This window comes from Chanodichthys erythropterus, chromosome 4 (assembly GCF_024489055.1).
Source record: "Chanodichthys erythropterus isolate Z2021 chromosome 4, ASM2448905v1, whole genome shotgun sequence".
Taxonomy (NCBI): domain Eukaryota; kingdom Metazoa; phylum Chordata; class Actinopteri; order Cypriniformes; family Xenocyprididae; genus Chanodichthys; species Chanodichthys erythropterus.
Genome location: NC_090224.1, coordinates 2,112,980 through 2,138,174, shown reverse-complemented (window position 1 = coordinate 2,138,174; position 25,195 = coordinate 2,112,980). Strand labels below are relative to the sequence as shown.

The window sequence follows — 25,195 nt, the reverse complement described above, 5'->3', positions numbered from 1 at the left end:
AAAAATGTTGAGATAAAATGTTGAGAATAAAGTCATAAAATTACAAGAAAAAAGTCATTAAATTACGAGAACAAATTCATTAAATTACGAGAAAAATGTTAAATTTCGAGAAAAAAGTCGAGAAAAAATGTTGAGAATAAACTCATTAAATTATGAGAATAAAGTCATTAAAATTACGAGAAAAAAGTCGTAATTTAACGAATTTGTTCTTGTAATTTAACGACTTTTTTCTCATAATTTAATGAGTTTATTCTCAACATTTTATCTCAACTTTTTTCTTGAAATTTAAAAGTTTTCTCGTAATTTAACGAGTTTATTCTCAACATTTTATTCAGAGTTTTTTCCTCGAAATTTAACAACTTTAATCTCGAGATGGTTTTATTTATTTATTATTGCTTGGCCCTAATCCTCTTCCGTATAAAACTTTGGTGTCAGTAAGATATTTTTTTTTTTTTTAAAGAAATGAATACATTCAGCAAGAGCATATTTGATCAAAAGTGACAAAAGACATTTATAATGTTACAAAAGACTTCTATTTTTAAAAAAATGCTATTCTATTTTTGTATTTACTAAAGAATCCTGAAAAACTTTTTATAAATATATAAAAATACAACTGTTTTCAACATTAATAATAAGAAATGTTCCTTGAGCAGCAAATCAGCATATTAGTATGATTTCTGGAGGATCATGTGACACCGAAGACTGGAGTAATGATGCTGAAAATTCATCTTTGACATTACAGGAATAAAATTACATTTTAAAATATATTCAAATAGAATTTTACATTGTAATAACATTTCACAATGCAATGGTTTTTACTTATTTTTGATCAAATATATGCAGCCTTGGTGAGCATGAAAACATTTTTTAAAAATCTTACCACCCAAACTAGTATATATAATCAGCAATAAAATAGCAATAGAGTAAAACATTTAAATTGAAAATTAACAAGAATTTCAGAATGTCTTCGTATTTGGTTAGTCTCTTTTGCTTTAATGACAGCAGCAATCGAGTTTATTTCAGACTTAATGATCATGTTCAATGATTTGAGATGATCCAAGACCATCTTGAGCTTCAAATGGAAGCAAGAAAATCTGACTGTCTGTTCAAAGGTGTCACATGATCAATGACACTAATTTATTTATACATCATGTATTTGATTCAGACATTCTGCAGTGAGAATTATGAGCCATATGGGGTAATGTAAGAGACTTGGTCAACAGCTTTGATCCTGCTCACTACACTGAATAAGGTTCATAGGCCGTTCCTCCTGACTTCCATCAGACACCTTCCCACTCACGAGAAGCGCCGTCCGACCCTGCCGCAGAGCAGGTGACTGGGGGTGGAGCCCCAGGGCCTGGGCGGGGCTCTGGAGGGGGTGGAGCAATCGGGTCCACTATGATGTCTAAATCAGAGACCTTCCAGGGACCGGGAGGCTTTCTCACTCCATCTAATCCCCCCCACAAATACCACAACATCAAAGTACAGGAACAGCCAAGAGAAAAAAGAGAGACACACACATACACGTATGCACAGCACAGAGCAGAAACGACACAAGAGGTTAGAAGTGAAGAAAACGAGAAATCAACTTCATAATAAAACAGTATTTGAAGAGAGAGAACCCACTGCAGGAAACGATGGGATACATGCAGTGATCTTTAAGAGAAATACCAAACCACTTTATTGACATTTATGCATTTGGCTTTCATCCTAAGCAACTTTTAACGATTGCTGATGAAACACTGTTCTGTTTGAGCTACAGGAACTAGGAGCTAGTCTCAGCCATATTAAGCCCAGAGTATATTTTGGTTTTACCATGTATGCTAAAGTGTGCACATGACGTAAATTTCGTCATCAGCATAGTATTTGCATTCTGATTTTTCTAACCACAAATTTTGCACTAATTAGATGGTCCACAAGGTGGCAATACTGGTCAGGGCCAGTGTTTCACAGTCTAAAAAACAGAGACAGGAAACTACTCTAGACTGCAACAACAATAGACGCCCACATTGAAGACTGTTTGTCTGGGGGGCTTAAGAGATCTCTAGCTTAGAAACTTTAGTTTAAAAGAGAACAATGACAATTTTTAATCGGTCATAACTTCTGGAGAGAAATAGAGCAGACATTGGACAAAGATGAAACTTTTTAGTGTGCATGTGTCAAGTGTCTGTGTTCGCGTAGGCAATGAAATGGAGTATACTTTGAAAGGGTATGCGTTTGGCTGTACGCATATGCCAGGCGTTCACACCACAACTCAAGTATACTTTGGGCTTTAGATATAAATGACTCTGGTTGGTTGTTACATAGTCTAGTGTTGTCAAAAATACCGAGTGGATACTGAAATTTTAAAAATGTGACAATGCCAGCATTTCCCCCTAGCATTTTGAGCGCTGTTGAGTGGATTCTTAAACACCTTTGATTGGCCGTTGTGTTCACGTGCTCAACAGATATGTCTGTGATTGGTTACAATGATCAATGTTTCAAAAACGTTGTAAATGGACATCTTTGACACTCTTCACTGAGCGCTTACACATACACATGGGAGCGTTTGAAAGCAGGCATCTATTACCAGATACGCTGACAGACACCTGCTTTCAAACGCTCCCGTGTGGAAAAAAAAAAAGTTTTTTCCCATGTTTCAGAAATAGTTTTCTGAACTGTGTCTGACAAGTAAGTGGATAGAGTTTTTTTGGTGTTTTCTGTGCAACAGTCACAGAGATTACTGCACCATTAATTTGAATAAACGTCATTGCTTGCTGGTCTATTATCAGAATTGACTGAAATTAAATGTCACATGAGAACATAATTAAATGTGGTTGTTCACTTTAAAAGGCTAAGTGAACACTTCCTGGCAGGAATAATCTGACTAGACAGGTACAGGTAATCTAAAGACTGGATCTGCAAGACAATAATGTAGACCTAAATACAGACTACCACTGATCAAAACTGATCACAGCAGCTTCATATTAAACCCAATGTGGATTGTAAAATTATAAAGCTGATTCACAATGTAGGATAAAGGTAAACAGACATAAAGGGTACCATTTATTTGGCATTATTTAATTCCAAATAAATGTTTGCTGTTATCATGCAGAAGTCAGTGTTTAAGGACTGACCTGATTTGGAGCGGGCATGGTTAGCTGGGGTGTTGACACCCAGTGACTGAGGTTTGAGGGGTTCAGGAGGCACTGCATAACCCTCCTGCCTGACTGGCACTGGGACCTGGATGTAAGGTCCCACTGCAGCCACACGGCCGGTGTTTCCATGAGCAGGCTGTGGAGAGGGAGGACCATTTGCTCTATTCAACTGCAGGAAGGGGAAAAGGAAAGGTGGCAAAAAAGGAAACAAAAAAGGGTAATGAGCCTAGTTGAAATTCAAAAGCATTCCTCTACCAGATTTATTCTCTAGATGTCTGAATGGTTTCTGAAGAATCCTGCTAAACAAATGAAACTAAGAAGCATGATTGAGTGATGCACTCTCCTGGCCTTACAGGAAGGTTTTCTTTTTGACGTGCCTCGGCTTTTCTCTTGTACAGTCGATCTCTGAGCTCATTGATACGCTTGTCCATCAGTGTCACCTCCATGTTTCTCTTATTCAACAGCTCTTTCTGCTGCTGAAGTTTACTGTTCTGCTCCTGATTCAGCTTATTGCGGATCTGATGGGGGAAGAGAAAAAAAAAAAAAGTGCAAAAAAAGATCAATATCATCACTGACAGAAATATACACAAAACGAAAATGAAATAACACAAACATACACAGACGAATTATCAAGATCTAAGATTATGGCTGATTCCATGTTTCTAAAACAACAAATGTCAAATTCAACAATTTTGAACTGATTGTTATACATTTAAAAATTATACATTTTGTGTGTTATTTGAATGATTATTGCTATAAATTAACATTCACATTCACATAATTTTAAGCCATTTTAAATTGAGTTTTAAACTGTATTAAGACATTATTTCCAAAATTTAATAGGGTTGCATACACAACCAATAGAAAATAAAACGTGGTTGATGAACAACCGAGAGAACCCGCAGCAAAAGATAATAATTGTGGTCCATCACAAATGTGCAAAACAAACAACTGTGGCTTGCTAGATGCTGCCAGATTGTCGGATTCCACAATTTTTCAGGAAGCGCACTGTTGGGATGATGCCATTAACGCAAGTACACAAATCAACAAAATAAATAACATTGTTCTAGTGGTATTTTAATGCAAAAATCTTACATATTGTACCTTTAATATGTCAAGATGGAAAACAAATATATATATATATATTATATATATATATATATATATATATATATATATATATATATATATATATATATAGATATATATACACACATACACATACACATATACATATATATATATATTATAATAATGGCTAAACTTTGCCCATACCTGCAGCTCCTGGTAGAGTTTGCGAAGCTCCAGGGCAGCATTGCCGGTGACCTGACCCCCGAGGGTCTGCAGGCCGTTCAGTTTGCCTCTCCTCAGGTCCTCCAGCTGCTGGCTGAGCTGATCCACCCTCAAGACGGCTGCCTGCAGCTCCGCCTGCTTCTCCTGGAACAGCCCGCTGATGTGCTCGATCTCTGCGGCTAACAGAACACAGCAGAGTTATACACACTTACAAACATACATGAGCCGACATACTTTCTCCATTACTATAGGATTATTATTTCATGTTCAATGTTCATGTTTTACAGGATCTCATGCAAAATGCAAAACTAGCAGGCTCAACAGATATATTTTATACAGCAAAACTGACTTTTACCGTTTTCACAACTTGTTAACCATATAATGTATAATAAATGCTAGCACAATGTCTACAAAACACTCAAATGAGGGTTAAAAATAGAGAAAAAAAATGTCATAAATAGAAAATCTTTACCATGAACCTGCCACAATGTACCGATAACAATCCACAAAAATCTAATTTTATAAGACTCATCTCCAGCGGAGTGGACATTCCCATCTGGAGTTGCGTGTATGTGGGAGAGTTGGCATTATGTGAGATCGTTACAATTCACAGCCTATGGCAGTCCTAATCCTGACCTTACAGCATGTGTATTTATGTGTGCATGTGCTTGCAGTTGTAGATGGAAGCTCAGTGCTCTCTCACACAACTACTTACATGAAGCAAGCAGGCTTAACAGCCACGCAAAAGGTCAAAACCACATCATAATCAGCAGTGACCAGTAACTCATCTACTTGGATGAATGCTAAAGTCAGTAGGCGGTTTTCCAGTACAGATTTGCACAAAACTATTATATTATAAATACTGTATTTCTCAAATATTTTCTAAATGTCCATAAAAACATTATAATTTTAATTATAATTAAAACGTAATTTTTTCCTCTCGTGAGGAGTCCAAAAATCAGGGCAATGGATGTCAGTAGGTTTAAGTATATCGCAGCCACTGAACTAGCCATTATTTTTAATCGAAGGAGATGTAGCATCCAGGAAAAGCCCCTTATACTTTGGAGTGGCCAGGTATGAGGTGTTTCTGGGTGTTCCTCCCTCCTATCTGTTTCGATGTCTTGATAAATTGTGGCATTTCTTTGTCGTTTAGAATCCAGTATTCCTGTAATTCTTGTCTTTTATGAGTTTAATAAAGAAATCTGTCTTGTCTTCTGTCCAAACATACCGCACATTCTTTAAAGAATGATCGACTTTTACGTACACTAGTGTTGTCAAAAGTACCGACTTCGGTACCGAAATTTTAAAAATGTGACGCTTTGAGTGCTGTTGAGCGGATTCGTAAACATCTCTGATTGGCCGTTGTGTTGACGCGCACATCGGATATGCCTGTGATTGGCTACAATGATCAACGCATGGGAGCATTTGAAAGCACACAGAAGTGTTTGAATTTGAAAGCGTTTTGAAAGTGGGAGCGTGAGCAATTGAAAGCAGATGTCCAACAGTGGACCGATCCGAGATAGACGCCTGCTTTCAAACGCTCCCGTGTGTATCTGTGTAAGTGCTTAGTGAAGAGATTAATTGATAACTATTTACAACGTTTTTACAGCGTTGATCATTGAAGCCTATCACAGACATATCAGATGAGCCATGAAAACAACGGCCAATCAATCAGAGATGATTACGAATCCACTCAACAGCGCTCAAAGTGTCACATTTTTTAAATTTCTTTTGACAACAATAATGTACACCAGGTGACATGTAAATGCGGATAAAAGTTTCCATTTAAAAAAAAAAGTTTCTAAATATTCAATTTTCGAATTGCCTGAAAAACCACATGTGAGAGTAAAAACTTTGAGATATATGGGAGTTTTCGTGAAATTTACATGTTTCCATTAGGCGTACTTTCAATACGCAATTTCAGTTTTCGCAATCTGAAGGGTAATGGAAACATAGCTAGTGATCAAGCAAGTACATACACAAGTTGCCATTGATAACTTTGCTGTAGTCCACTTGGCCCCTCATGGCACGGATCTTCTTGAGTTTGGCTTCTTGACTCTCCACCCTCTCCTTCAGCCTCTGTAGTTTTTCGGTCTCTGACACAGCCTGCTGCTGCCGTCGCTCCTGCTGCTTCAGATAGCGCAACCGCTGCTCCTGTGGACACAAAACATACATGAGCACGCAAAAAACAAAAAAAACAAACTAGGAAACAGAAACATACATGGAAACAGTAACAGTATGTACTGAACCACTTTACAACTATTGTAGATGGTCTTTAATTGACCTTACGACAGCTCAAATAGCCAATCAAATAATGGTTAATTTCAGAATATCAGTGCAATTTGTCCATCAAACATTCAGAACTGTTATGACATACAAACCTCCTTTTTGGCAAATTCCCAACATTATGGTAAAAAGGTGTGGTTTTGGTATATGTAATCTCGAAAAATTTAAGCGTTGAATCTGACTCTATGGTAGACTACATGAACAACTACACTTGCAAACTTTGAATGATCGTTCTAAAGGAAAACATCTCTATGTTTGCACAAAGAAATGGAAAAGTAATGTCTAAGTGCATCTGCAGTGCCCTAACGGAGTAAAGTGCATTCAGGACAACACCATACATTCTTGTCATTACATCACAATACAGCACTTAAACAAGACAGACAACCTAGTGATTTACTGTCAGTGTCAAGCATGGAGATGTTTGCTATTAAGAACAACAGTAGTACCTGTGGGAAATGATGCTGCTTACAAACCTGACATATTGAGTAACTAAGAGAAAATAAAAGCAATTAGGCTTTTTGTCATTTTCTTTCTCTATCGGCAGAGAACACAAACAGATGCAGAGAAATGGAAACAGCGTCTCTGAGTGAGTGAGAAAACTAAAAATAGCACATGGTGGACTTTCAATGACTGGAGGCTCATAGTCATCACAGCACATTGACTCACAGCAATGATTATCCAAACAGCTCTGAGATCAGTGTTCTCGTCGGTCTGATCCTGGAACGGTCTGTAAGTGTGACCAGTTCTGGATTCCACACATCACTCTTTGTTGAATGTAGAAACAAAGCTATTTAGTGCTAGTTTGGATGAGAAATGCCTGCCACCGCATACAGAGCATGTCAGAGTTGTTTACTACATAATTGGCATTTTTGGTCTCGTCCAGTTTCAAGCCTCTGCCTGTGGTTCCCATGACTAACACCCCTATAATGGTCAGAACAGCCTGCTGTACTGACCTATAACTGGCAGTGAGGAAAACAAAGATGAGGTCAGTAGCTTAAAATATATAATAACAACATTGCACAATGATAATAAAGAGCTTAAGCTGCTTCGTAAACAAAGTTAGAGGTTTGCCCAATAAGCAGCTGTGTTTTGTATAATTACAGGGATACTTAACATTAATTCCCAATTTTTTCCCAGAAATGTCTTAAATTACAGTTACTTGCATAGCATAATATAAACATAAACACCAGTTCACCTGAAACTTTAAAGTTTATTTTTGTCACATAAAGATTGTTGTTTATGGGTAATTATCTTTCACATACATAGAAGCCTATGCAAAGATTAAAAAAAAAAAAAAATATGAGTAAACAACCAGAGATGGCTGTGGGAATTAGAATCAGCTCTAAATGATACAATCAGTTTTCAACAGCTCTTCATATTTCATAAGTTTATCTAATTGTTTATACCATCTTTAGTCACATTTTCAGAATGAATAGTGGAAACTTTAGTTAAACCTCAGTGGCTTTAAAAAATAAAAATAGGCTTGAAGTTCAATTTATGGTTGTTGACTTAAGGAACCATTTTAATGGCAAAAAAACAAACAAACAAAAAAAAACTACATTTTATCTGAAAAATAAAGCCAAAGCATGCGATTATACATTACACTCAAGCGCCTTTCCCAAAGATATGATGCTGCTTTTCAGCTGCTAGCTATTTGGACATCACACAGCTGCAAGTTTGGTTGAATGACAAATGTAGATCGATAAATAAAGAAAAAGCTAAAATGTGTTTCAAGTTTCTGGTAAATGCCACTAAACACTCAAATCTGTTTAAGGGCTACAGAAATTGATGCTTAACATCCACAATATTTGATTAATGCCAATTTTTGTTTCAATAGCAAAAGCTAACTGGAGAAAATATTTGCATCTACAATTGGAGTCAATCAATTTGCCAACATATTTGTTACATCATGCCAAAAAATACAATTTATAATACAGCGGGGTCCAAAAGTCTGAGACCACTAGAGAAAACGCTATTTTGAAAGCTTTTCTAATAATAACAACAATAATAATAAAGTTACAAATTTGCTGACATTTTTTGTTGAACAACAAGATATTTAAATACTGGGTAATTCTATATTCTTACTAAAACATAAAACCAAATTGTATGATTATACACCATACAGTGCCATCATAGTGTCAAAATAAATGGTCACTCTGCTTAAGGTCTAAAGAAAATGATGCTCAAGATCCACAATATCAATAAAATCAAAATAGAAACCATGCCATTTTAATGTGTGAATTAATTAATGCCAATGTTTGATTTAACTGCAAAAGCTAACTGAAGGAAACAGTCCCCACACAGATGAAAAGAAAAATCTATTAAAAAAAAAAAAAAGATGCCACATGTGAGCGTGTTACCTTAGCGACAAGCATCTGTTGCTGGGCCTCAATTTGCTGCTGCTGACGAGTAGCCATCTCCTGCAGCTCTGAGAGAGTGAGCTCCACACGAGGATTTCCCACCTACACATGGAGGGAGAGAGAGAGGGAGTACAGAAAAAAAAGGAGGGGCAGTCAGGCCAAATAAAATACGCACAGAAACAAGGATACAAAGATGACAGGCATAAATGACAGAGACGACTGTGAGAAACAGACAACCCAGGCTCACTGTAGTGAGAGTGGGGTGTGAAATGACCTGTGGCCAAGTAAACACTATGAGCTTAATTATAGCAGAAGCGCTAATGTTAACATAGGCCTGCTAAGCTCATTGGGAAGAGGAATGGCGACGCTTTTAGCTGAAAGGGTCTAAAACAGGCCTGTACCAGAGATGCATCCCAGAATCCCACTCTCTGTCACTCTGCATTCTGGAAGATAAGAGCAATTGTCCGTCACTGCGACTGTCGCCAGGGTGTCGCCATGGCAGCAGAGCATAACCGCTGTGTAGCAAAGATTAAAGGCACCAAAATACACAGACGGCACTTGCCATGATAGACTGCTATTTAGAGCAATCAAGCAAAACTGAGTTCGATTCGCAGCACTGAACATGATGTGAACATGGAGTAGTGTAGGATGACTTACATAAACCTGAAGCAGAACACCATTAACAGCCTGGTTCATTTTGTGCAAAAGATTCCCCTCAAGATTCAAATCTTTTATTGTCTGTGTCAATATAGCAATGCTTCCATTTCCTAAAAAGTCAACAGACTGTTTTGTCTCTGGGCTGTTCTAAGCAAAAGCTGTACAAGTGCACTCAGTGTTTAAGGTTGAAGCTGGGCCAGTCATTAAGGTTATGTAAGGACTAGGTGCAATCAGGCATATCAATTGGAGTCAAATTAGTTCATCAACCTTGCCAATATGTTAACTACATCAAGCTAAAAATACAATCCACAATATACATATATATACACAATATTATATTATATTATATTATATTATATTATATTATATTATATTATATTATATTATATTATATTATATTATATTATATTATATTATATTATATTATATTATATTATATTATATATTGTGTATATATATGTATATTGTGGATTGTATTTTTAGCTTGATGTAGTTAACATATTTTTTATCTTTTATAATTTATTCTTATTAATAACAATAATAATAATAATAATATCTACAAATTTACTGATATATGATTAGCAACGTAGAAACTTGAATTAGTTTTAAAGCTGCTGTCCATAAGTTGCCTCTTTGTCGCCATCTCTGTTTGAAACCTGCAATTCCATTATTTGCAGAATTATCATCTTTACGTGGGTTGTGCATCGGCACGGCTCCTCAGCGCAGATGAATCTAATGTTTGCTGCCAATCACCACATTGGTGTGGATACATCGGTCTTGGGAGTATGTCCAAAATAAGAATTTTCATCGGAAAATGTCATCTGGACATGCAAGTAACATGGCTGCCACTTCTGTTCTGACCAACTGATAAAAAAGCATAAATAGCGCTAAATAGCCAATGGTGATTAAAGGTGTTAAAGAGGATCTTTTCGTCGACTGAGAAACCAAAGACTGTTAGTGAGTTTTTGAAATGAGCGCATGCATTTTGAGGGAACGCCTCCCAAAACTCGTGCACGAGTATTGGAACACGAGTGTTTACCACCGGCATTCACTGTGTCGTGTTAGTGGATTCATTATGTCGGACTCACCGCAGGTAACTCATAATCTGCAGTTGTTACTCCTGTCTCCTGACAAAAACATTGCATGCGGCGCCTATAGAGTGTGGAAAGTTACTGGAGCGCGCAGCCGCGCTCGTCTCTCACAAGGAACGTCATGGCAGTGACTGACAAGCCAGAGGGTCAATCGTGTAAACGATTGGCTGATGTTTTTAAGGCTCTACCTCGTGCACAGATGATGTATATTAATATTATTCCTTTCAGTGCACCTAATAAATAGTCTTTTATCAGTTAGTAAAGACAGTTTCAAGTAATATTGCAAAAAATGCATAAAACAAAACATCCTCTTTAGCACCTTTAAATAACAATCGCTTAGCTTGGATCACGTCAAACCATGCAAATTTTTATTATTGTTATACTTTGTTCTCAAATTGTTAATGTTAACAACATCAGCATTGACTGTGTATTCAGCGTGTATTAGTGCTACCTGTAGATTACAATTTCTGTAGCCTCTCCGCAGTCTGAAGTCTTTTGCTTTTGACTACGGGTTAATCTCCAGTTGTTACTGATGATTGTCATTTGGACCTTTCTGGATTACAATCTGCCATCAAAATGATAAGTAGGGATGCACGATATTGGATTTTGGCCGATATTCGATATGCCGATATTTTCAAAATAATTTTGGCCGATGCCGATACCGATATATATACAAATTTTTCGCCTGATATATTTAAACTTTAATTTTACTGAAGAGAAATCCATGTATCTCTTCTGTACTGATTCTACCATAAATGCATTATTTTACAAATGTAGACAGACATTCACACCTGAAAAACAGGTCACCTGAGACAGGACACCGTCATTCACCGCCATTTGCAGTGAGTGTGCCATGCACGGTAGACTTGTCACACCAAACTCCATCATAGCTTTAGCCATGTTACGGGCATTGTCACGTAGCACGACATGCACTCGTTCTCTTTCTATTTTCCATTTCCCAAACATACTTTCAAATGCGGACGCAATTGCAGCTGCTGTGTGAGAACCGGAGCATTCCTGTGAGTGTAGGACAGCTTTTTTAAGGGTGAAATCTTCATCTATCCACTGGGCAGTGAGGCTCAACATGCTTACAGGACTCACGCTTGATGTCCAAATGTCCGTGGTGAAGCTAATGTGACACGCGCCGGCAAGGAGCTTTTCAATTTGACTGGCAACAACACTCTGGAGTTCAGGTAAGGCCACGTCAGAAAAATAGCGCCTGCTAGGCATAGCATACCGCGGCTCTAGGTGCATCATTAGCCTCCTGAAGCCAACATCTTCCACCACGCTAAACGGACTTCGGTAAAGTTGGTTTTATATTCGCACATTCGGACTTCTGGTAAATTCAGACTTCCCAATAAATGTGCAATAAATTAATGTTTGCGAATTTTAAGCAGCGACATGATATTGACAACCAACGATTGTCAACTTACAACATTTTTCACAGTCGATCAAAATAGGCAAGTATTGTTTTAATGGCATATTTTCTTGTGAATGTCCACTGAATGTCCAATGTAGTGTGATTAACAAGGCTATTGAATACGGATGTCCGAATGTGCGAATATAAAACCAACTTTACCGAAGTGCTAAATGGCTGGTTATCAAGAGCAATAAATTCAATTATTTTGTCGTTAAGATCTTTTACCTTTGGGTGGTCGCTGCTGTATTTTCTAGCTTTGTCAAAGGACTGAAGTAGAGGCTGCTGATGGGTTTTTGCCGGCATTTTTTCCTTCTTACTTTTTAAAAAGTCTTGGTGCTGCTCAGAATGACGGCTGTTAAGATGTGTAATCATATTTGTAGTGTTGAAAGACTATTGTTTTACGCCTCCTCGCATCACTTGTGCTTTACAAATATTGCAAATAGCAACTTTGTTATCTGTTTGACAGATCTCGAAATGCCTCCACACAGCTGACATGTTGTAAGTTTAAGTTTTTGGCGCTCAAGCTACGTTCATGGTCGTCGCGGGCGCACATGAAACACGCCCCCCTATCGGTTTGGCTCATCGGCAGAAATATTCATATCGGCCGATGCCAATGATGGTCATTTTAAGCTTTTATCGGCCGATACCGATGTTGTGCCGATATTATCGTGCATCCCTAATGATAAGTTTAATTGTTCTAGCTGCTGTGAGAAAAGGTTATAAATGATCCGCTGCCAGCAACATCCTCACAGCCTACTAGCTGGGACTCCTCCTTTCTGTTTACAGACGTGATGTAATGGCGCAAAGACAAATGGCTGCATGCTCGAATTTCCCATGGAAACCCGCCAGTAATGATTTTATTATAAAACATTATTACAAGTAAGGTAAGGTAAGGAGATTTTTCAACACTGGCTAGTTATATACTTGCTCAAAAAAAAAAAAAGAGTTACGGACAGCAGCTTTAAATTAAATGCGTCTTTGCTGGAAAAATATTTGGCTCCAAACTTTTGAAAGGTAGTGTATGTCAATGCATGTTTTGTCTTTCAAAAACATATATGATGATCTGTTATATGAGAAATGGCATTGCCCATCACCGCTGTATCCCTCAGCAACACACTCAACCAAAAAGTCTCAATTTACTACATGGAGACTACTTTCAATAGTAACATCCTCTTCTGACAAAATATGCTACCTAACAAAGATTTATATATATGCAGTACCATGATGCATCAATGTGGCAATCTATCACCATTAATACTAACATTAACATGCATGAGAGCACAAATGTGCACAGAAAGATACTGTGGGGATGTTTGTGGCATGGTTTTGCCAGGTCACCTATAGCTCATGGCTACTTCTATTCTTAGCCAAGTTAATACCATGATCTATTTTCATAATTCATGGGTAGTATTTTTATTTCCACTATGATGTGATGGTTGAATCAATACTCATGTCTCACAATTTTTTGTTTTTGTTGATCTCTTCACTTTAAATCACTATGTGTGAAAATCGCCTGCTAAATCACCAGTGTTGTTACAGCAACATGTAATTATAAAATGGATTACGATAACAGGGGTTTTAGCTATAAGAGGTTAGAGCCAGGAAAATGACTGTGTAAATACAGTAACATCTGACACCATACAAAACAGTTTACTTGTCTTCTGAGAACATAAACTGTCAAGCTCACCTTCTTTTGTACACAGAACCATGTTACCACATAATAGACATGTACAAACAAATATTTCACAACAGAGATGATAAAAACAACAAATATCAACTGTCTGTATAATGGTTCAGCAACAATAATACAAATATTTATATGAGTTTATCTAATGAGTTTAAAAGTACACTACCATTCAAAAGTTTACGTCAGTAAGATTTTTTTTTTTGATAAATGTTTTTTCAAACTATTTTCAAAATTAATAATTAATACATTTCTGAAGAATCCTGTGACACTGAAGACAGGAGTAATGATACTGAAAATTCAGCCTTGCCATCAGAGGAATAAATTGCATTTTAAAATACATATAAGACCAGTATTTTAAACTATTACACAATATTATACATTTTATTTACAAAATAAAAAGGGTAACACTTCACAATAAGGTTTCATTAGATAACCACTTTAGTTAACATGAACTAAGAATGAACAATACTTCTACAGCCTTTATTTATCTAATGTTAATTTCAACATTTACTAATTCACTATGGAAAATGTTTTATTTGTTAACATTAGTTAATGCACCATTAACTTAACACATAAATAAACAATGGACAGCTGGTTTTTTATTAACAACATTAACAAAGATTAATAAATACTGTAACAAATGTATTGCTCATTATTAGTTCATGGTTAACAAATTTGACCTTATTGTAAAGTGTTACCATAAAAAGCAAACAAATGTCAAACAAATACCAAATAACTTGAGCAGGTTACTGTGTCACTGGAAGTGTCCTTTGATTTCAGATTTAGAAAGATTGTGCTCATGCTCTGTTTCAATACAAAACTGTCCCTTCCATTCAACTAATGATTAGTGATTTTTGAGGAAAAAAAATAGTTTTGCCTAGAGCACAAGATCCAATTGGGTCTGGATCAAACCAACTGTCATTTTAAATCAGAGTGATGGATTGAACTTTTTCTCCACTGCTACCGCTTTGATTGAGAATAAAACAGGTTATATGTCCGGTACAACGAACACCGGTTATGGCTGTAGTTCAAATGTGTCTGAAGACACCAGCACAGAAACATTTCAATACTTCAAATGACCAACTTCAATGCAACTGTGCTTCACAACAAGAAAGCGTAACACATCTTAGCTCAACACTTGCCTATTTTTTTTTTTTTTTTTTTAAGTTCAGCTTCCCCCAGCACAAAATACTTACAACTTGATCAATTAATGATGCAGCTTTTCATGCAGTTCCCATAAGCACGAGCTGCATGGCAGATCTCCAAATTTCATTAAAGCTGAAATGATTTGATTCAGTTTGCAAGAGAGTGATATATGGCTTCAAGGCCAATTGTGTCATGCTCTGTACAACAGAGTATACAACAGACTGATTTGATTATCCACTTCTGAGGTGCTTCTGGAGAGAAAAATACTCCCCAGTCTGCATGGCATGATCCTTTATACCAGATGCAGATGTACAAATATGGCTGTGGATCTCTAGGGAAGGTGTAAGAGATCATTCAACCACGGGGTGAAACTCAACGCTTGTTAAAACAATATTCAGCCCTAAGGTAGATTAAGAAAATATGGTTATTTAAAGAGCAGACTGCATCCTTCCTGTAGCCAAGCTGAAGATTCCGCTGCTAAGATTTTGCTTACTGTTTCTTGCCTTGTAGGTAGGAAGTAACAACAAGACAAATACAATACAAGACAAAGGAAGCAGGTCAGTGGGTAATAACTTGGACTCCAGGGCCATGTTACATAGATCATGTGCTACGGAACAACTACAGCATGCTTCTCCAGGCACTTCACATTCTGAAACCAAGGATACAGGTGGGGGGGAGGGGATTTGAGCCGCTATCAATATACAGGGTACTGAATGCTTTTCACTTTTGCATTCACAATCATGTGCACTGTGTGTAAAGGGAGCGGTGGTACTGACAGCACATTTTACAGGAAAAGATATTTGTAAATTACGCTCAGGATTTGTTGAGCACCAAATCCTCCACCATTGTCTTGTCAGTTATCTCTCCTTAATCTCATCAAGTGATAAGTCAGTGGTTCCCAACCCTTTTTACACCAAGGCCCCCCTCCTCTCCGAATCAATACTGCACGGCACATACTTTGCAAACATTCTTTACAACTTAAAAGTACTTACTCTGCTCAGTCAACCTGCCATACCAAATAAGACCACAGGGAGATACCAAAGGACTAAATTTAAAAACTATGCAGATCCATTCAAAATTATTGACATAACTCATATAACACCACTGATTCTCTTCTCCAAAACACGCTTGTTCGGCTAGCATCCGTTATAAAACACTCACAGTACATTAATTTGCAAACTACGCAAATATATTGAACTGTGTTCATGCAGAAATACAATATTATCCATGGGTTTCATGTGACGTCACTGTATTTTATCGCCGCCATATTTGTGTCCGGTCACAGCAAGTCTATGGTGACAGCAGCAACAACTACTAGAGGAAGGCCAACGAAACACTCTCAGAAGGTTCACAACAAGTTAACAATATGTCTGGGATATGTTGTGCTGTTAGCTGTTTTATCAGTCGTCAGAACTACAAATTTATTCGATCCCAAAGGAGTTAGATCGGCGGAATTGTTGGCTTCTATCAGAAGGGACCACACCACTGGCAGCCAAACAGCAATGCACACCATTAATAACTGCTGGGACTACATGACATTATAACGAGAACACTACTGTAATAAAACGTTGTGAATTCTCTGTGTTACTGTTTCAACGTGTTGTTGTCTACTGGAGTTAAACTGATTAGGTAACCTACATAACTTAGTTCAAGCTTCACTTGTGCATTCACGTCATTTTGTGCAGATAAAACTCGTAATATTAAATTTATGAAGTATAAATATCTGATTAATCTCATAAAGAATGTGTTTCGTTGAGGTAAATAACCCGCAGATCTGATGATCATCTAGCTTCAGCGCGAGCGCTCAAAAGTAAGGCAAAACATTAATAACTATGATTGGGACTATCTTCTTATACATTATACATGCTTCTTATAATCATATACTTGTAATATAACGTTGTGAATTCTTTGGGCTTATTTGCTGTGTTTCGGAGTAACATTATTGACTACGTTACTTCAAGTTCATCTGTGCGTGATTTTGTGCAAATACTAGTTGTAATATTATTTTTATTCTGTATAAATATCTGAATTATCTTCTATAGGATGTGTTCCGTTGAGTTAATTGACCTTCAGTTTACGTGTTTTGATTCTCTTCAGCTTCAGCGTGCGCAGCTCAAACAGCAATGATTAATAGTCATTAAAAATGTTTACTAATATTAAAACTTTCATATTTTTTCAAAAACATTAATGCACTATTTTTAATAAGTAGCACTTACACCAACACAAGGTTTGATTATAATAAGGATTGTGAACAATAAAAGATTTTTTTTTCTCAAATCATCTAACAACATTATTTGAGCTACAGACATCTTTGAAACCCATGGATAGTGACCAGCGAGTCGAGAGCACACGTGCAGTATGTTTGCACATGCCTTATGAATGTCACTGTAATCGATTTTACCTTCATTACAATAGTCATCCATCAAAACCTTTTTAGGTTTTCACAGGTTTTCTTTTTCCAACTGAGAGAGTTTGTGATTTGAGCCACGTTCAGTCTGTATTTCACAGCAGCACGATGAGAAACGGCCTGGGCTGAACTGAAACAATCACAGAATATGTACGAGAGAGATGGTGCCTTGTTTTAAATGTATTTTGTGATTAATTTAATTTTCTAAATGTAACGTATTAATTAAATTAATGAATTATATTAATATATTTAAATTCATTGTAATTTATCTCGCGGCCCACCTGGAGGATCACTGAGGTTGGGAACCACTGGGATAAGTGAAATACTCCTGCTGCACTGTGCTGGGATTTGGCAGCTAGCGCTATATGGAGCAAAGCAGATGTTTTCAGTTTATAAATGTAGTGTCTGTTGTCCAACTGAACTAAATGGTTTTTGTTTCTATAAAAAGGCAAAATGACAGAGGGGCCTGTGCAGTGTTGTGCAATTAATGTAACTGTGTACAGTCGAATCCCGACTACTCCAAAATCTACCCTCTTAAAAACATGTCAGCAAACCTCAACATGCAAATTAATTGGCAAGCGTTGTTGCCGAGATATTTAAAAAAATATTCTCCCTATGCCCAAAACTTAAATTGTAGGACAAACTGTGGCATTAAAAACTCCATCTCTGCAGGGCAGTGTTCCCCAGTCAAAGCAGCTTTGGATGCAACTTTACATGTTGCCAAAGCACATGAGCCAAAGCTGGCTGGTGAAACAACAGATAAAAGCTAAGCTCGTCTTCCAACAGAAATATTATTTTGATGGAATGCTGCATAACCAAGGAGTTTTATAACAAGTCGAGTGATATAAGAATCCATCCTTCATCACTTCACCACAGACTGCACCCACATGGACAGCATGTTCATCTGTGACTCTTGGCATGGAGGAGGCACACATATAATCCGCTTTCCACACAAAGATTTAGACTGGCGCTCTTTTATTGGCACTGGCCTGAAAGCTGTGCAGATCTTAGAGAGGATGTAAAAGACGTTCAAGCAATGTTATGATAAACTGTCTTTGACCTTATTTAACATTAGAGCATAGAAATCTGAAGATATAACTCTACCACGACCACATAATCATGAATACTTCTAAGTAGGGCTGGGTATTGACACTAATTAATCAGATTTGTTTTCAGTTACAATGTCATTTTGCTTAAATCTCTCCAATTTGAAAGAAAGCTAATGTTAAGATACAGGGAACCCTCTAAACATTGTACATTATGGAAATATTAGTAAAAAAAACTAATGTCCAAACAATGTAGTTACATTGCTACGTAAATAAATGCTAACTTAATGAATTCTGACACAAACTAACAAACATTGGAGAACTTAAGAAAACAAACAGACAACTAACAAGCTATTGACAATAAACCTGAAATCATGACGTTGCATGCAAGTTCACATAACTGTTTCATTGGAAGAACAATGTAGAAACTAAGAATAACATATCAAGAGACATTTTCAAAATAATTAGAATTCATGACGAAAAGTGCTGAGTGAAAATGAGTGAAGAAACACAGCAAAACCTGGAACACGTGAAGCCCTGGAGAGAGTATCTGCCCACACACACAGGATCAGCTTCAACTTTATAAAACATGATCTGCCCACACAGTTCAGCGTTCTGGAGCTCATAACTCTGCATGTGTGATGGACAAGCATGGTGTTCCTGTATAAGCAGTGGCTCTAGTGATATTAGATAGTATAGAGCAGTCTATTGCCCATTTAATCTATAACAAAGAACACAAGAAAAAGACTGACAGCTCTTATTACTTTCCAAGTACAACGGACTACACGCAGATTTGACAACAGATGATTTAACCATTGAAAAGCATTAAGAGTCTTTGAATGTTCAGAAATGTATTATTGAAAAGAGACTGCGTAGGATGGTCTCTTTCTGCATGGAGAGCAGAGGCAGCCTTACCTTTTAGACTCTCCCTCAGGGCACAAAGTCAGTCACAAGCTGTGTAGATGAACGAAGCGTGCAGGGATGGGGTGATGGGATGAAAGAGAAGATGAAACAAACAAGTAGAGGGGAATGACAAAAAGGACTGAAAGTCCCAGCATGCACTTACACGCTCCACAGACAGGGCCACGGTGACCCTCTGACACGGCACACGGTTAGAAAGGAGACTCTCAGGAAGAGCAAAAGACAACAGATGGAGTGACAGCAATAGGAAATGAGAGAGAGTGGGCCACCCACTATTTGATAAGGGGAATTTTTTTTTCCCCTTTTACAGGCTGGCCACACATTCAGGGATTTAACATACTGTGAACACTGGGTGTGGTTGTGTGTTTGAGTGCGAGTGTGAGTGAGAGAGAGAGAGAGAAACATCTTCAGAGGGACAGAGAAGTGGGAACAGAGAAAACAGCCCTGCGGTAAAACCTGGGGGATGATCCTCTTAAAAGCGGTTATGTCATGAAACGGGTGTAATCCACAAAATAATAAAGATGTAACGGGAGAATAACAATACAACTGAACGTGTTGTGAGGTTTCAAAGCATTTCACTCTAACATACACGCATATTTATATACACAAATGTCATGCTGCTGAATCAGCACAGTGTCTGTGTACCAGTGATGACTTGCCTTGAATCCTGGGCAGGGAGAGATATTACTTTAAGTACAGGGATGGGCTTTAGAATTGTTAATGTTTAGAAGCAAGATGAAGCCGGGGGGAGAAATCCGCTTAAAAAAAAAAAAAAAAAAAAAAAAGCTGTTGTGAAATATGCCAGTAGTTTTGTCTTAGCTGCTCAGACTCAGTCCAATTGTATGTTCTGACCTAGAGTGGACAACAGGGTTTCACACATTCAAGGAGAATTATTTGAGGTTAGCTGTGCATCATAGGTACCATTTACTATGAAAAACAGGTACCACGTACTATAAAAACTATGATGAAAAACGTTTTTTTCAGAGAGCTTTTTTCCCATGGCTAAAGCAAAAAAGTATACTTTGTTTTTTTTAAAGTGTACAGTCAAATGCACAACTTTGGAAAGTATACTTCATAAACTAATTAATGCAAAAAAAAAAAAAATGTGCATGTGCAACCTGCAACCTTATTTTTGTCGGAAAAAAGGGGGCGCGGGGTGCTATTACGAATCTTCTGAAGGAGTACAGAATCTTCAAAGCTTTTGGCTCAGCTTACCTACACAAGTGTTGATAAAATAATCAATGAAGCTAGAATAAAACAGATTTTTTTGATTGATTTTTGATTAAAATCAGAGGCCATGTTCTTTCTTTTGATGTATTGCATATTCAGATATTCACACAACAAAGTATTCTGGGAGCCATGAACATTTTGTGAAAATATTTTTTAAAAATGCTGGTGGTGACTGGCAACTTTTTTCAAAAAAAAAAAAAAAAAAAAAAAAAAAACACGCTGGCAGGGAAAGAGATCAAATTATACATTTTCTATCCAATGTTTTACCTAATCTTTGCAATTTGGCAACTATGTACAATGCTCTCTCTCTACACTGTGGAAGAAGCACTGATGATCTTAAAAACAGCAACAAACAAGTAAGCTCGAGTTTAGCAATCTACATTTGAGATATTCTGCTTAAATGAAAGTGTCATTCAGTCAGTCTGTGTTCTGTCACGAGCCACTTGCGCTGTTTTCTGTGATCAAACCTTCTTAGTTATGAACTATAATAAATCCAAACATCGATCTCAACTATATTGTTTGAGACCGTGGATGTAGAATAAATGCATTTACGCAACTTCTGTGTGTATACAGTCTTTTTTTTGCTGTTGCTTTAATAGAAAAACATTCTTGTAATTCAGAATTGTTGGAATTATTATTAAGAATTTCACTATTTTAATTTTTGGAAGAAGTTTTACTAGTTTCCATAATGTAGACAGAGCGTGTTCAATTTTAAAATAAATAGCCTATAATAAATCAGTACACTAAATGAGATCAAATAAACCATGCATATGAGTGCACTCAAAGGTGAAAGTGCAATAATTCTGATGAAATGTAAACATAAATTCCTTAAATGACTACAATCGTTGCGATTATAATTTTAAACAAAATAAACGTTATTATCAGTTTAACTATTATGCAGCATGATGAACTTGTTTTCAGTGACTAAAACTAATTTCCAGACATTTAGGCCTGGTTTCACAGACAGGGCTTTAATTAAGCCAGGATTAGAACGTAGTTTAATTAGGACATTTAAGTATCTTTCATAAAGGTGCTTTAGAAAAAAAAAAAAAAAAAACATTTCTGATGTGCATCTTGAGACAAAACAATGGCACTGACATTTTTTTTTTTTTTTTTTAAATCTAGTGCAAATTGGTTTCAGTTAAAACAGCTTTCCACTCAAACATTTATTTTAGTCTAGGACTAGGCTTAAGCCTTGTCTGTGAAACTGGGGGCTAGTTTATTAAAACTTGACAAAAAAAAAAAAAAAGGGACAAAGTTGACTAAATATAATAAAACAAACTTTTGACTAACCGGAACAAAAGTATAAAGTGACAGGACTAAGACTAAATTAAAAAATAGCTCATAAAATTAATACTACTTTGAAATGACGATGTCTTTTCTGAAATTTTGCCAAGCAAATGGTCATTTAATCATTTACTCACCCTTGTGCTATCCTAGATGTATATAACTTTCTTTTTTTTTCCAGATGAACACAAATTATTATTATTATTTTTTTTAAATGATCCTTTTCTGTGAGTCCTTGTAATGTAAGTGTAAGGGAACAAAATTGATGCTTCAAAAACCACACAAAGCAAACAACGGTAATTCATATGATGATAAATCCAAGTCTTGTGAAGTGAAATTAGTAAGAAAAATACTAAATTTAAATACTAATGAACTAGGGCTGGACAATAAATCAATATCAATATATATCGCAACATAATTTTTTTCGATAACGGTGATATGATTTTTAAACATTTCCGGTATTTCTATATACATTACAGCATCACTTGAGGCGCAGCCGTTAGAAAGAGCAGAACGCGATTTGCTATTTGCGTGATGACGTACACCACAGAGACATGCAGCCACCGGCCAGTGCTCAACGCTAAGATCAATTCAACGCTAAGATATTTTTCATGTGTTCGTATTAAAACTCCAGTTCTGACCGCATCGCGAGCAAAATACAAACAACACACGTGCTGTGCTGAGGGAAACAGCCTACGGCTCGCGTGTTTGAACGCATCTAGGAGCAGGCAGAGGTGAATGAACAGCACTTTTGTGACATTTAAATTCTCCGCTGTAATGCGATCTCACGCGAACAAAATTTCCATTTGTGCTGGTAGATTACAGCAAAACAATCCACTTCAGAGAGAAGTGATGCTTCCTCATGCATAATACTGCAATTATAATCTTATGCATACTACAGTGCAGTGGTTGGATTAAATGAGCTTTATGTCATGAATATATGTCGAGATTTGCTAGAAACGGTCTACGTCAGCATGTTCGACCATGCCCATACTTGGGCCAAAAGTACACGATTACGTCAGATTTTGTGACATTGCTCCGTTGCTTTTCAAACAGGAAGGCAGAAATCGCTATGAAAAATGCAAAAATAACTATTTTTCACTTATGAATAACATTGAGTACCTTTAGTGTTTTCAATGATGTGCAGCCTATACATATCTGTTTACATCTCAAAGTGTTTTGTGGTTTCATGACCCTTTAAGAATAATAAAATCAGCCAACGTTATAGTTTAATGTTAAAGATATTAATATTACTAAAGTGAGTAAGTCTTATGTTTATTTTTATGTTTGTATGAAGGCTAAATACAAATAAAAGCTGAACAAATTTATTTGTACTGTTTTTATTTCTAAATTATTATATAGTTTTATAGGAAGAGATTTGGCAAATTCATTTTTCAGACGTTTGTAGGTACAGACATCTGTTGTGGCCGTTCTTGGCCGTTTTTCTGAGGCTATTATATAGTTCATGACTATATAATATCATTATATCGTATCGACCGAAATTAAGAATTATATCGTGATATAAATTTTGGCCATATCGTCCAGCCCTATAATGAACTATTTTAACTAAAAACCATTGCTTCCAACTGTTTCATGAGATCACGCTTGACAAAAAATTATGCAAGATCTCTTCCAGGTCAACAACTATAATGCCAGAGCAATTCTCATTCTGTCCACTCCTCACCCTCTGTTTCTTCAGAACAGATGGCAAATTAATCCTCAGTTGTCAAACTAAACCATTTAATCAAATTATTCCGAGAACATGCAGGATCATGGGCCAAACTAGCCAAAAGCCATAGCTTTATAAGTTAACCCTCTTGAATCTACTTAAACACAGAGAGTGAAAATGAGAGCCATTTGTTTACCTGACAAGACAGTTAGACAGGTGTGTTGTGTAACAGTCCCTACAGAAAGGCAGCACCTGTCAGAAATAAGTGTGTGCCGAGCACCATATTGGGGAGACTTCATGCCTGGGTGGCAACAGCATCACTAATCAGCTCCCTCACCGACCCTACTACCTGTGCCATCATTCCATCTCTGAAGACAGAGACGGCTGTATAGGGAAAAAAAAAAAGCACGCCCCCATAAATGTTTGCGTGTTCTCATTCCGTACACTGGTGGTCTGCAGTTATCTTTCTCCCTAAAGGTGGAATTAGTTCCGCTTCCTGGAGCCTGGCTTTTCCCCTGTTGGAATCTGGGCCAGATGGTTTGATGAGACGAGCGCAGTAGACCACTCTTTGCAGGAAGCAGACCACAAAAAGAATGAGTGATGTGACAAATGCTTATATGAAAGAAAATGTTGAGTGAATCTGGGACGTGACAGGTCTGGCTGCGTTTGGCTCGGGTTAAGAGAGAAGGACTGAATAACGTGACGTGATTGAAACGCTTCAGTATTGAAGAGTGTCAACTTCAGCCAGAACTTTGCAGCTGCTACTTTGCATTACAGTACGTAGAAAGCATAAGATTTTATAAGTGTGTGGAATTCAACCCCCCAGGATGCATTTGGAATAACCACAATGCTAAGATTAGAAAAGAAGGCACACATTTTGATGAGGATGTGATATGAACTAACCCCGTTCTCGTTGTGCATGTCTGAGCTGCTTCCTCCTCTCCTGCTGGGCTGCTCCTGAGACTGCTGGCTCCCTAAGAGTGGAGAAATAAAATACAGTCCATCAATAAAAAGCACATTCAATTGTGAAATATAATCATGAATGAACACAAAAAGCATCTAAATACACTTTGTGGAATTTTAACAAGCAAAACATGGTTGGCTGAACAAGACAGACTGTGAAGGAAAAGTTCAAAGGCCTGTTTGTTATTGCCATGTGACACTGGGAACAGAGCTTGTGCTTTCAGTGGATTACTGCCTCTCTTTCCCTCCCACACATAGGGGTTTCAGGTTTATGCCTTAATCCATGTGGACGCTCACTACAAGCTAATCCTGCCTACATACAGTGATAGGAAAAACCTCACTGGGATGTGAACAAAAAGTGAAAACAAACAAATAACAGGATAAAGAAACAGAGAGAGAACGACTTTAGCGCTGTTAACATGGATCACGTACATTACACTATGTTGAGGGATAACGCGAGCAACCAGCCTGACTATCTCATTGGTCATCCTGATATACACTTCTGTACAATGAAGTGATGACAAGTTAGTTTTATCTGTCTAGTATTCTGTGCGAAAATAGAGGTTTTTCCCACTTACATTCTGTAACAACTGAA

At 37.0% G+C, this 25,195-nt stretch overlaps 1 protein-coding gene across 3 annotated transcripts in view; it reads right to left on the bottom strand.

The window, feature by feature from the left end:
* ppp1r13bb (protein phosphatase 1, regulatory subunit 13Bb) overlaps positions 1-25,195 on the bottom strand; it is a 79,520-nt gene that overhangs the window by 14,162 nt on the left and 40,163 nt on the right. Inside the window, exons 5-11 of one of the 3 annotated variants that reach the window (XM_067383608.1) lie at positions 24,541-24,611; positions 9,077-9,178; positions 6,410-6,584; positions 4,413-4,609; positions 3,515-3,655; positions 3,117-3,306; positions 1,301-1,450 (exon numbers count right to left, since the gene is read on the bottom strand). In XM_067383608.1, the coding sequence (XP_067239709.1) occupies positions 1,301-1,450; positions 3,117-3,306; positions 3,515-3,655; positions 4,413-4,609; positions 6,410-6,584; positions 9,077-9,178; positions 24,541-24,611 (1,026 nt within the window). Of the gene's footprint in view, positions 1-1,300; positions 1,451-3,116; positions 3,307-3,490; positions 3,656-4,412; positions 4,610-6,409; positions 6,585-9,076; positions 9,179-24,540; positions 24,612-25,195 lie in introns of all 3 variants that reach the window. The other 2 variants (XM_067383607.1, XM_067383609.1) reach the window with 2 other exon arrangements.